This window comes from Argentina silus (assembly GCF_951799395.1).
Source record: "Argentina silus genome assembly, chromosome: 1".
Classification (NCBI taxonomy): domain Eukaryota; kingdom Metazoa; phylum Chordata; class Actinopteri; order Argentiniformes; family Argentinidae; genus Argentina; species Argentina silus.
Window position 1 is genome coordinate 24,443,724 of NC_139655.1, and position 13,058 is coordinate 24,456,781.

At 39.7% G+C, this 13,058-nt stretch overlaps 2 protein-coding genes across 2 annotated transcripts in view; one reads left to right on the forward strand and one right to left on the reverse strand.

Annotated features, from left to right (window-relative positions):
* Window positions 1-178: 178 nt before the first annotated feature.
* LOC310811360 (uncharacterized protein) lies at window positions 179-7,938 on the forward strand. The gene is made up of 18 exons (XM_083679480.1): window positions 179-551; window positions 759-867; window positions 1,101-1,151; window positions 1,601-1,685; window positions 1,793-1,931; window positions 2,020-2,126; window positions 2,237-2,327; window positions 2,430-2,564; window positions 2,665-2,775; window positions 3,464-3,532; window positions 3,724-3,832; window positions 4,033-4,083; window positions 4,421-4,505; window positions 4,601-4,739; window positions 4,844-4,950; window positions 5,112-5,202; window positions 5,306-5,440; window positions 5,664-7,938. The coding sequence occupies exons 1-18, from the start codon at window positions 461-463 to the stop codon at window positions 5,780-5,782; spliced, it is 1,824 nt and encodes a 607-aa protein (XP_083535606.1). The 5' UTR covers window positions 179-460; the 3' UTR covers window positions 5,783-7,938.
* Window positions 7,939-7,962: 24 nt separating this feature from the next.
* The window catches only part of dpp6a (dipeptidyl-peptidase 6a), a gene marked incomplete at both ends in the record, with an annotated part of 116,092 nt that continues 110,996 nt past the window's right edge, over window positions 7,963-13,058 (reverse strand). Inside the window, 9 exons of the mRNA XM_083670625.1 lie at window positions 7,963-8,112; window positions 8,658-8,731; window positions 8,856-8,928; window positions 9,051-9,109; window positions 10,541-10,640; window positions 10,834-10,888; window positions 11,687-11,881; window positions 12,676-12,745; window positions 12,853-12,951. Coding sequence (XP_083526751.1) covers window positions 7,963-8,112; window positions 8,658-8,731; window positions 8,856-8,928; window positions 9,051-9,109; window positions 10,541-10,640; window positions 10,834-10,888; window positions 11,687-11,881; window positions 12,676-12,745; window positions 12,853-12,951 — 875 coding nt within the window. The remainder of the gene's footprint in view (window positions 8,113-8,657; window positions 8,732-8,855; window positions 8,929-9,050; window positions 9,110-10,540; window positions 10,641-10,833; window positions 10,889-11,686; window positions 11,882-12,675; window positions 12,746-12,852; window positions 12,952-13,058) is intronic.

Below are 13,058 nucleotides of genomic sequence, written 5' to 3' on the forward strand. Positions count from 1 at the left end.
GCATCTTTAACACAAATACTTCGGGTGGCTCTAGCAGCCATCAGAGATACAGCCTAAAGATTTGGTTGGCTGTATCTCCCTGATGGCTGTTCCCACCCTTGTCTGACGTGATTGGTCAAAAACATCGTATTTACATGATGTGATTGGTTGGTAAGCTTAGTAGGAGGGGAAAGATGACTAGTTTAACAGTGAAGCCTTTAAACTTTAGCATTTTAATACTACTATAGCCTACAATAAAGTGTATGTTTGGGAATAGTTGTTTTCTGTTGTTTAACCTTGTTTAGTTGTTTAACCTTTGCGCATGTAATCTGGACAGAATAATATGTCTTTGGTCAATGTTTTGGATTCGAACGAGACTGGTGATACATACACGGAAACTCAGTTGAGTTTAACCCTGAAAGAAGCGAGTTTCAGTTGTATTTGCTATATGATATAAGGTCCACGCGTTGTGGAAATAACGATGATGCATCATTTTGCCATAGTTTTGTGTTTTGCCTTCTCAACTTTGCCCTCATGCACATCGGTAAAGAAGAACGATGAGCCGATTATTGGTGAGCTGGATCAATGACATGCTACTGTATTGTACAAAGTGAAAGTGCGTTCTGTGAAGCGAAACACGTTCGAGGCGTCAATCAATTCATGTAGATAAATTAAGCTACGAGGCATGCATTTTTTTTTTTAATGTAACCAGTAGCAATTGTAACAATGTGACCTGACACTTTCTAAATTGTACAATATCTGTTCTGCTCTATCCCAAGGTATCTTAGCTCAGGAGGTATACTCACCTCAGCCACATGTGACCTCATACATAGCAGCGTCTTATGTCAAGTACCTGGAGTCTGCTGGAGCTAGAGTTGTCCCTGTCATGTAAGATTATTGTAATCTAATGTAAACATTTACAATTATATATATATATATATATATATATATATATATATATATATATATATATATATATATATATAGTTTTACCCTGAAGGCCTATGTTAAAATCATTATCAATGGATAATACTGTCTTTAATACCAATGGTTACTGTGACATTTCACATTGCATTTATAAGATATAAACTTATGAATTTAAAAAACCCTGTCCCCTTCAGGATTAACCAGACAATGGAGGAGTACAAACAACTGTTTAGCTCCATCAACGGGTAGGTGTTGACGTTGTTGCCATTTCCAGCACCATTAGCAGACATATGCACATCTGGTGACTGATACAGTTTGTATGACTGAGAGGCTCCATCCTGATCAGCTGTTGCAGTAACTACATGTACTGCTAGGGTATTAGAGGGTTTTGTTGCAATAGATGCAAAGCTTAATTTGTATATACCAATGTATATCTTGTCCTTCAGCATTCCTGAGATTGGGTAAAATTTATTTGGGAGAACGAGAGAGAAACACAAAGAGAGAACCATAGCTGGCATTGGTGCTTTTCAAATGTTACTTTCTACATGTTGTTTACCCTATTCATTTTTTTTGGCACGATCACTATCAAAACAAAGGCATACAATGAGATGCGAGATCACTGCTATTTTGGGGTATTTTGAATCTTCAAAGAAAAATAATCTTAACAACTGATCGATATTTTACTTCCCCATAGAATACTTTATCCTGGTGGGGGTGTTAGCATAATCTCTTCTGGTTATGCAAAAGCTGCAACCATTTTCTACAAGCTTGCTATAGAGGTATGAATGTTAAGCATTTAATTTGCATACCCTCTGTCCCTAAGATGTTGCCACCAAATATTCTGAATTAAATTATGAATATTGATAGAGATACCTTTTTTTTTCAGGCCTATTCAATGGGTGACTATTTCCCTGTGTGGGGCACCTGTCTTGGATTTCAGGAACTGACCTATTTGACTAGTGGAAAGCTTCTGCTGTCCCACACCAACACTAGTGGTGTGGCATTGCCACTGGTTTTAACCAACGGTACGGTACAATACAGCTAATAGCACATGAGTAACCCCATACAAATGCATCAAAAAATAAAATAAAAATGCAATGCTGTCATTTACAGAGTCCATGGACAGTAAGCTGTTCAGGGGTTTTCCAGCAGAGGTCATGGATGCTCTTGCTACTGAGCCAATAACAGAAAATTCTCACAAGTGGAGTCTCACAATGGAGGTATGACCCTAATAGTACACTGTGTACCATTACACACTATTCTAAGTGAAAGCCATGATATAATTTGTGTCAGTTATTCTGGACTAGTCATGTTATTTATTACATTCCAGAGTTATAACAACAATGAGGACTTGAAGAAGTTCTACAAAGTCCTGTCTACAAACACTGATGGGGAAATAGAGTTTGTGTCAACTATGGAAGGTAAAGCACAGTGCATTATCAGTTGTTAGAACTTTAACCCCTCCACTGTTTGTCAACTGAAGAATATCATCACATGACAAAGATGATGTTTTCTCTCTGTAGCATATGACTTCCCCATCTATGGAACCCAGTGGCACCCTGAGAAGAATTCATTTGAATGGACGAGACCCTACATCCCACACTCTCCATCTGCTGTGAAGATGACTTTCTTCATGGCTGATTTCTTTGTCAATGAGGGTATTAACTTTGGTCAAATGTATTTTTTATGTTAGTCTTGGTTCTGTATACTGTATGCTCTGGCTACTCTAATCTGTGGCACTGCTTTCCTCATCAACAGCCAGAAAAAACTTCCACAAATTTGACAACAAAGAGAAAGAGACGAAGGCACTGATCTACAACTACAATCCTGTGTACACTGGAATCAAGTCTGCATTTGAACAAATATATTTCTTTTGATGCTTTTAAATTGAATAGTTATGTACAGTATTATTGTATTGATATGAACATTCTGTGGCAACTACGATCCTTAGTACACTTAAACTAAGTCTGCATAAACAAATATACAGTAGGTATATTTGATCTTTTTATTAAATTATTATGCATATCACATATTTTATTTCAATCATTTTAAATGGTATGATCATTTTGTGGCAATGCCAATTGCCATAGATAAAAGCATGATACCTGATTTGCATATTTTGAAAGACATTTTTCATAGGAAAACCGCTGAGGTTATAATGATGACTGTCAGTGTTCTTTTGAAAAAAGTCAATAAATGGTGTTTTCAAACAAAAATGCAATATACTGTAAGTTACCAACAATCTATTTCAACTGGCCAACTAAGTAACAGACAAGTCTATTATGTTGGATATGTTTGGAAATTAAAGGAGAACCAGGTGTATTTCCGTCCTAAAAATAATTGCATAACAAACTGACCAATGGCAGGTGTCTAGACAGTATTGTTTTGTCACATGATCTGAGCTGGCCATATTAGTATGTCAGGTGCTAGTATGTCAGGTGCTCTCCTCAAACTTTGCCCTCCTATAAGATAAGCTTTTGCCAACTGCCAGGGATATCCTACTATTGAAGAAATAAAATGCGTGCCTTTGCTATAGTATTTTGTTTTGCAGCTCTAGTTTTTTGTTTTACCTTCACAACTTTGCCTCTACGCACATCTGCAAAGAGGAATGATGAGCCGATTATTGGTAAGCTAGACCAATGACTCATGAAAATGCTACTGTATTGTACAAATTGTTTAGACGTGAATTGAAAATACTGAACATGTTTGACGTTTGCATCAGTCACATATGTAATGAAATAGAGGAAAAAAAAATTGTAACCATTTCTAATTGTGACCGTGACTCTTTCTAAATCATAATGTATGCTCTATCCCAAGGTATCTTAGCTCAGGAGGTATACTCACCTCAGCCACATGGGATCTCCTACATAGCAGCGTCTTATGTCAAGTACCTGGAGTCTGCTGGAGCTAGAGTTGTCCCTGTCATGTAAGATTGATGTTCTTCACAGATCTTCAACATATTGTCATCAATCTAGCCCCATTTCATTATTATAAGGATAATATATACAGTATATAGTCAATGATTAACTTTTGTTTGAATAGTCAATGATTAACTTTTGTTACAACACTGTTGCAAACATATACTGTACAATGAACCCATGACACATGTGCTTTGAAATTCTACAGGATAAACCAGACACAAGAGGAGTACAAAACACTTTTTAACTCCCTCAATGGGTAGGTGTCCACATTTGTTTCAATATCTCCGATAGACAGTTCAGAACAGCCCTTATAATGTGTCAGTGACTCAAGACAGATCTGCATGACAGTTAAATGCTACAACTTGATCAGCTGATGCAGTGACTCTACTTTGGCTCGTTTGTCAGGGTTTATGGTTGCAATAAGTGTAAAGCTGGCCATGGTTGCATTTATTACAATTATTTGCAATTTGCAATTGTTATCATTCAACATTGCTGACATTGCTTAGGAATATCAGGCCGAGAAGACCGATAAGAACAGGCATTGATGCTTTCTTAATATTTTTTTATTATTATTATTGACATGTCCCCTGTAGAATACTCTATCCTGGTGGTGCTGCTAACCTAATCACATCTGACTATGCGAGAGCTGCAAAAATATTTTACGATATGTCCATAGAGGTATGAATGCTTGGCATTTCACTTATTTTTTGCCTCCAAATACAGTATATGGGGAAATGATTTTAAATGGAAAGTTTTAACATTCTTATTTGCAGGCCTATTCAAAGGGTGACTATTTCCCTGTGTGGGGCACCTGTCTAGGATTTGAAGAGTTGATGTATCTGACCAGTGGAAATAATCTTCTGTCCCGCACCAACACCAGCGGTGTGGCATTGCCATTGATTTTTACCAAAGGTACAGTACTGTATATGCTACTGGCACTAGTTTGTAACCTCATGACAACAGTGCATACTGTATCAGCATACTGCCATTAGGGTAATGTGAGTTTACTCTTACAGAGTCCAAGGAGAGTAAGCTGTTCAAAGACTTTCCAGCAGAGATCATGGAAGCTCTTGCCACTGAACCAATAACAGAAAATTCTCATAAGTGGAGTCTCACAATGGAGGTATGACTCTAGTATGCTATGTGTACCATCACTAACTTCTACCGCCTGCACCTAACAACCATAGGAAGGTACAACCCCTTAGCGTTCACAACATATTACCATATGTTACAATAACATATAGCCTCTTGTACCTAATGGCAGATTGTTTTATTCTGTTCCAGACTTTTAACAACAATGAGGATTTGAAGAAGTTCTACAAAGTCCTGTCTACAAACACTGATGGGGAAATAGAGTTTTTGTCAACGATGGAAGGTAAAGCACAGTGCAATATCACAGCTGTTACAACTTAGCAAGACATATTCCCCTTAACAGTTTGTCATCAGATGATATGCATTCAGCAGTTGTTTCTCTGTAGCATATGACTTCCCCATCTATGGAACCCAGTGGCACCCTGAGAAGAATTCATTTGAATGGACGAGACCCTACATCCCACACTCTCCATCTGCTGTGAAGATGACTTTCTTTATGGCTGATTTCTTTGTCAACGAAGGTATAAACATTTGCCGAATGTATTTCCATTTTGTCTTAAAATGTGCTGATTACTGTATATGTTTTTGTTCTGTAACAAGTATAGCCTGACCGTAACCATAACCCAAGTGTTACAAATTAGTAATTGCAATACTTGTAACATGTAACTTACAATAGTGATGACAAAGTAAATTGTGACCTTTTTTTGTCACTCTAATCTTTGGCACTTCTTTCCCAATTAACAGCCAGAAAAAGCTTCCACAAATTTGACAACAAAGAGGAAGAGACAAAGGCGCTGATATACAACTACAATCCAGTGTACACTGGACATGACTCTGCCTTTGAACAAAAATATTTCTTTTGATAATTTTTGTATTTCATTCAATAATTTAAAATTCAAAATCATAATTCACATTTGCAGTGCAATTTGGATCACAAACAGATCTGCTACAAAATGTATACGATGATAAAATACTTTTTATTGTAACATTTACTTCCATGCCACATTCTGCCATTTTGCCACAGTTGCATCTTGTACTGCTTTGGGGAACAAAGTCAAGAGCATGTGGACATTGTCTTTCTTGATGTTTAATCACTGGCATCAGAAAGTTCACCATTGCCACTGATGATTGTTTAGTCCACTCAAAACTCAATCCAAGGACCGGAACAGGAGAACAAAAATGAATATTCAAATGTAACTTTCAAAATGCGTAATGCACAAAGAACACTCAGATATTAAGAGACTAAAATGATATTTTGAGTTACATTTACACATCAAGCTGATGAGACTGGGATCTCAATCACAATACTACTGGAAATGTAATGCAAAGCCCAGTAAGGAACATTCAAGATGTCAAAAATACTATGTTGAAATTGAGCTTTGATTCACAAATAACTTGCTAACATGCATCGAGAACGTACAGTAACAGGAATGAGCATTCAAACAACAAAATAAATTAAAACGCTAACTTGTGCCTCCAGATATTTAGAAAATGCAGTCCAAACATTGTTTTGTGTGTGGATTCATTTGCATTATCTTTTTGAAAAGATTGTGATGTTAATGTAGGCTACATTATTTAACCTACATACAGTACAATGTACTATTTTTGGGCATAAACAGCGACTGTAACAACACTGATTCTACAGTGACACCTCATACCCACCAAGGGGTGTGACCTGTAACATTGAGGTAAGATAGGGGGGTACACCTTGTACTTCATGTACAGTACCATAACATAAACATCTCAAAGTGTATGTTATGTGTTAGCCTGACATACATTAACATTCATGAATATTTCAAAATAATAGTATGACACATGCAGGAGGTACGCTATAAACATTTTGGTATGATGTCATAGGTTATATTTGGAAGTGAAAATACCACTTTTGACTGGTCTGTTTATATGCCATACTAATTGTATGGGCATTTTATAGAATGACATTACAGTTCAGAACGGGGAGTTGTCATTGAATATCGTTTCAGTTTTTTTCAGGTGAAACTCACACTGAAACTCACAAGGCTAGTCCTTCAAAAAGACCTCTTGCTCCCAAAGTAAGGCACAGTGACTAAAACAAGTTTACATAGTTCCATTTTTGAAGGATTGGGAGGATAATACTGTGAGCAACAAAACAAAACAAAACAGATGAAAAAAAGACAAAACAACAAAACAGTCTGCAAGCGAATCAAGAACAATAGACATCTGTGACTTCTGTTTTACATCATTCTCCCTGTCCATCTTTTAGTTACATGTAAAACTGAGTCTACACCATTGAAATACATACTTGAGTCTACAAGAAGGGTTCATAGATCATAACAAACTTGGAACACTGAAAAAAGAAAAGATTCATTGATACCCAAGTGAATGTTTTTCATGTGCTACTTTACAGAGGAACGATAGACACAAGCACGGTCCGACATGTAAAGTTCTTCACGATTTGAAAAATAGTAGCATTCTCTCTCCACACACTCCCCCCAACTCCCCCTACACTGGGCATTTCTGCACATTTTACCAACCACATCCCCAAAGGTTTGTGCTATAAAGTTTCCCTTCTCCTCACTGACTGTTAAGAGTTTGTGTGGGACTCCCGCCAGTAGTTTAGATTCCGAGGAGGCTTGTCCATCAAATGTACTGTAGACCGAACAGGAGACCGCCCTCTCCTGACAGGACTGCCCTCTCCTGACAGGACTGCCTTTCAACACGTTCCAAATATGACCTCAGTCATCCCCGTCCATCCATGTGTGTCGTGGTCAACAAAACCACTGTCAACGCTCTCGTAGCGTACTGAAAGGTGAAGAATAAGAAGAGTCGAAGGGAGGAGATAAGTTGGGGACGAGGAGTTAAGTGAAGCAAGCATCTGCAAGAAGGCAGTCCCGGGTTCATCATGCTGAAACGGAGTGGAAACTTCCAGACGCTCAAACTAAAATGGCAGAAGGGGACTGAAACCAAGAGGAGGTTGCATATTGTGTGTGGAAACGGGTGGCTGGCGTTGTGCTTGGGGGCGTGGGCCAGATGGTCGAGGTGATAGTGGTGATGATGACAGTGGTTAACCCTCTTCTTCGGTCTCCTCCTCCAGTCTCTCCTCGAACACCTTGTCCGGTAGCCTGAAGCACTCCTCGAAGAAGTTGACTAGCGACTGGCTGAGGTGCTGCCGCGTGGCCTCGCTGTGGATGAAGTGGCTCTCGTCTGGGTAGATCTGACGGGACAGGACAGGATGGTTGGTGACCAGAGATACATACAGTACATACATACTGCTAGGTAGGCATGCACAGGATTTTTGGTTTGGGTTGAGGGGCTAGATCATGATAGCAATTACTTGTTATTTTCAATGACAATTGAGGCCTTGACTGGATGATGAGAATCTCAACACTGACATGTCCATCAGCTCATACTGTGTGTGTGTGTGTGTCTTATGCACAGTAACCAGTTATGAACAGTAACCTTTTGCGCAGCAATAAGCTAAACCCTAACCTCTGAATGCTTCATATTTTAATGGGATCAGTTAGTGTGTTAAGGCAAGCCCTATACAAGGGGGTTATAATCTCATTAAGCGTGAGGAGGGCATTGTGAGGTTAAATCCCTTCCAAGGTATGGGATCATTGAGCTCCTCAAGTGAGTGTGTCCCCTGTGTAACAGCATTGAACCTCAGAGATGCTCTGTCATACAGTAGAAGTAAGGCTCTAAGATGTGCCGTACCCATTCTATCTGCCATCTATCTCATTTCTACGTAGTCACCCTTACCTGTAGGGTGTAGTTTGCCTTCTCGTTAATGAGCTGGGAGATGAACTTTGCTGAGTGCTGGAAATGAACTTTTTCTAGAGATAGAAGGAGAAACAAAAGACAAACAAATATGTTTGACGTAAATAAATATAATATTCTAGTTTCTGTAGACAAGCTTCAGACACAGAGTATTTTGGTCGACAAAGACAATTGTCCTACCATCGGCTGTCGGATGAACAATGAGAAACTTCTTGTCTAGGAATTGGGATGCTCTGTGTGCTAGATTGGACATCTGTGGAGGAATGACACATCAGGTCAATCGATCAACAGAACAGGTAAAATATACTATTAATATACAGTCAATAATTGTACTCATATGAAGTCTCAATGAAGGTTGATATGAGACAAGCCTACCGTGTAGGCTCTTCGATCAGGCTTGGGCAGTCCCAGGTATCTCTCTGAAAATGCTGAAGCTGGAAGAGGCGGGAGGTTTTCATTATGAATTATGATTACATTTATTGCTTGATTTCCCTGTGTACATACACGCATTTATCTGAAATGGCCACACATATCTCCAATACTGTTACTGTTTGGATATCAGTTTACTTGAAAAATGTCAACACTGATTTTATTAATATATCTAGCAATATCTACACATACTGTACACACACACACACACACACACACACACACACGCATGCATGCACACACATAAGAATCCACGCACACACACACAGGTCATTCACAGAGGTGCAATGACCTTTGATCTCATGTACTGTAAGCTTGTATTGTATTCCATATGCATCAATAACATTTTTCAATTTCAATCACTGAGTTCCAACCAATTAAACCGTATCAGTGGATTGGCGTCATCCTGACTGTGGCACAGAAACAATCTCAATACAATGTTCAAGTAACGTCAACGTAGAAAAGATAACGAACTGTATATCAGGGGAGGCTTGTGGAGGTAGAAATCGGAGGATGGGATGTAATGTATGGAATGGAATGGAACGTGTGTTTGACATCATTCCTTATTCTGCTCTATGCATTATTTAACTTATCACCACCTTGTGGTGGCTTTCGGCAGCACTTCACACCGTGAAATTTCTACAGCGATGGGACTTAGAGGTACCCCGCTGAAATGTCAGCCTGTACCTATTAAACCCCTACCTACTGTAATTAGTAGCAGTAATGTGTTTTTATTATTATTAGAAGCAGGTAGACAATTTGTCATGAAACTGAACCCTAAAATTGGACACTGTAGCTACACAAGACTAGACAACAGCACTAGCTGTGTTTCATTGTCAAACTTGGTCTTATTCTAGTCATGTGAGAACACATGTCACAGTTGAGATGTAAACAATTTCACTTTCAATTTCCTTCCTGAGCCCACTAATCCCATGGCTTAGAAAGAACTGAATTTCACACATACTCTCTCTCTCTCTCTTTCTCTCTCTCACACACACACACACACACACACACACACACACACACACACACACACACACACACACACACACACAGAGTCTCTTACAGCACCTCTCCTCTTTGAGCTGATATTATGCTGATAGCATCTCAGTATGCTCATGGTGGTGTAATCAACACTGGCACAGCATTTGGAAAGTATAGGTCTAGCACCGTCTTACTGGGGTAGGATGTGTGCCTGCACCATCATGCTGAAAAGCAGCCCTAACACACACATTCTCTCAGTACACCCACACCCACACGCACACAGTCTCACAAACCCCACATAAAAACGTTCTTCACAACCCCCTCCTCTCTCTCTCACGCACGCTCTCTCTTTCAAACACACACACACACACACACACACACACACACACACACACACACACACACACACACACACACACACACACACACACACACACACACACACACCTTACCATATAACTCAAAGTCAGTGATGGGGGAGAGTGCTGCTCCACATTTCACTGGGGAGTCTTCAGCACTGAGTAACAGGCTGGTCACGTAGCCTCCATACACCTGGAACACACAGAGGAGACATAGATGCATACATCTTGTATTATAGGGTAGGATCCATATCACAGAGTTATATTAGACTATATACAATTAGTCTTATACCAATTCTATCATCCATACATGCTCTTATCCTAATTTTATGATCCAATAAAGATCAACTAATTTATCCTCATTATCATAATGAAAATGCTTGTACCTTTCCAAAAGCTCCAATCCTAGTTGTGTCAATGTAGGGTTCTTTTGATATGATGCTGAAATAGAGGACATTTGATTTAGATTCAGACATTTTTCTACGATTCACTACTTCCACCAATCCTATCAAAACAGCCACAAGAAATGCAGCTAGCTTTGCAGAGCATGGTAAACTTGCACCAGGCTGGATACAACACAATGTCAAATGATTTTACAAATACTAATATGTACTAATACTGATCCAGAATCATATCTCTTGATTGACATTCTGGGGGTGAATTAAGTAAAAACTGAGGACGGTTGTCAACAAGTCTCCACCCCCCGAAACGTTTCGCTGTAGCTCCACCTTCCACCGTCGCTTGCAACGACCCCCCTTCTTCTGCCTGTGCCCTCTTTTTTACAACCCGATTTGCAAACGTGATTTGCATGCATTGCACAAAATTAAAGTTAGCTGAAGAAGTTTTCGATGCCACCATTTCACAGGTGAGCAGTGTGCCTTTTTTCTCTGTTTGAAGCACCTCCTTGACTTTTCGCTATTCGTCGATAGAATCTGTGGCGCTGGTAAAATTCACTGGTTGCATCCGCCTCCCAGTCCAACTTGCATTATGGTTCCCTGTCAGACTTTCTATTTAAATGGAGAGTCTGATTTAGTGAGACTAATCATACAAATATAGACTTCACCAGTCTTGGCTGTAGGGTATAGGGCATATGGCAGTCTAGTTAGTTACCTCAGAGCCTTCAGCTGATACAGTATTAATAGACATATACTGACTTAACCTGTCATGACTTCTTATAACCTCTTATGTACAGTAGGGCCAATGACAGCTATATCATGGAGTGTTCAGGTGAGACATTACCTCAGCGCGTCCAGCTGGTCCCTCTCCTCGAACACACCCAGCTTCTTCTGGACACTGTGGAGCAGATTGGTGCCCTGGAAGCCGCTGCCTCGCCCGTCAAAGCGCACCACCATAGCCCCGAAACTGCTCACCAGCACCGTGGCCCAGTCCATATGGAAGCGCTCCGACACCATCTGACCACCAGGGGTGCCGTCACTGTACGGGCAGAAGAACCCATGTCATTATTGAGTCAGAATTTTGTACCTCAAAATGACTGGATGTGATTTTGTTTTTCGTTATTCATCTTTTCAAAGGCACATTGCCAAGCATAGCCATAATTTTCTTTTCTGACATATATTTTGATGCTGCACATTATCATGGTTATAGGCTACAGTATATGGTTTTACTCCCCACATTTTTCAGCTAAAATTGATAACATTTCGCAAGAGGGGGTTTTGAAATAGTTTTTCAATCTTTTTCAATTCTTTTTTTTCCAAAAAAGAAAAACAAATACATTTTAAGATTACTCTGTACCCTAGTCCTTGTCCTGTTTTCCTAACCTATGGGTTTGTGATATGTGCAGAGGGAGTAAGATGGAGTGATAGAACCTGATAGAGGAGAGAAGAGGAAAGGAGGAGGGCTAATGAAAGGGGGATGGGGAGGTGTGAAGACAATCTGATTTGCAGTGTAATTACTGCCACTCCGGAGGACAGAGCTACTGTGTCTCTGCATTAGATTAATAACCCTGATTAAAGCTCTGACTCAGAGTGCGATTATCTCCCCTGATGAGGTATAACTTGTCCTCATTTGGCACCAAGGGTGTAGGGACACCCAAGTCAACAGTGGAGACTGTGTAGATGGATAGACACACAAAGTGAGTACCATACAGTAGTCATTACACCAGTTAATGAGGGAAGTGTGTTTTACATGGTGAGACTTTCTAATGGTTTTGCTATGTGTGAGTGTGTGTATGTCTGTCATAATGTATAATGTATGTACAGTATACTCACACAAGGAGAAGCAGAGGGTAATTTGCAGACTCCACGAAGGTAGCAGGTTTCAGGATCTGCATTGTTAGGGCTACAGATGATAAACAGAGAACCCAATCAGTATGCTTATTGTACACACACACACACACACACACACACACACACACACACACACACACACACAATAACGGAACATACTGTAATCCTCTATGTTGATCTCCTTGTACTCCACTCTGGGCATCTGCAGGGAGTCCAGCCTCATCCTCAGGTTTTCATTGGTCTCCAGGTCATAGACCTCTGCAATGACACATGTACATACTTAAATACTCATATTCTTATCATTTCTTGAGACGTATGAAGCTATAATACATATTATTGTTCTACAACAGTGTGTAATAGTCTGA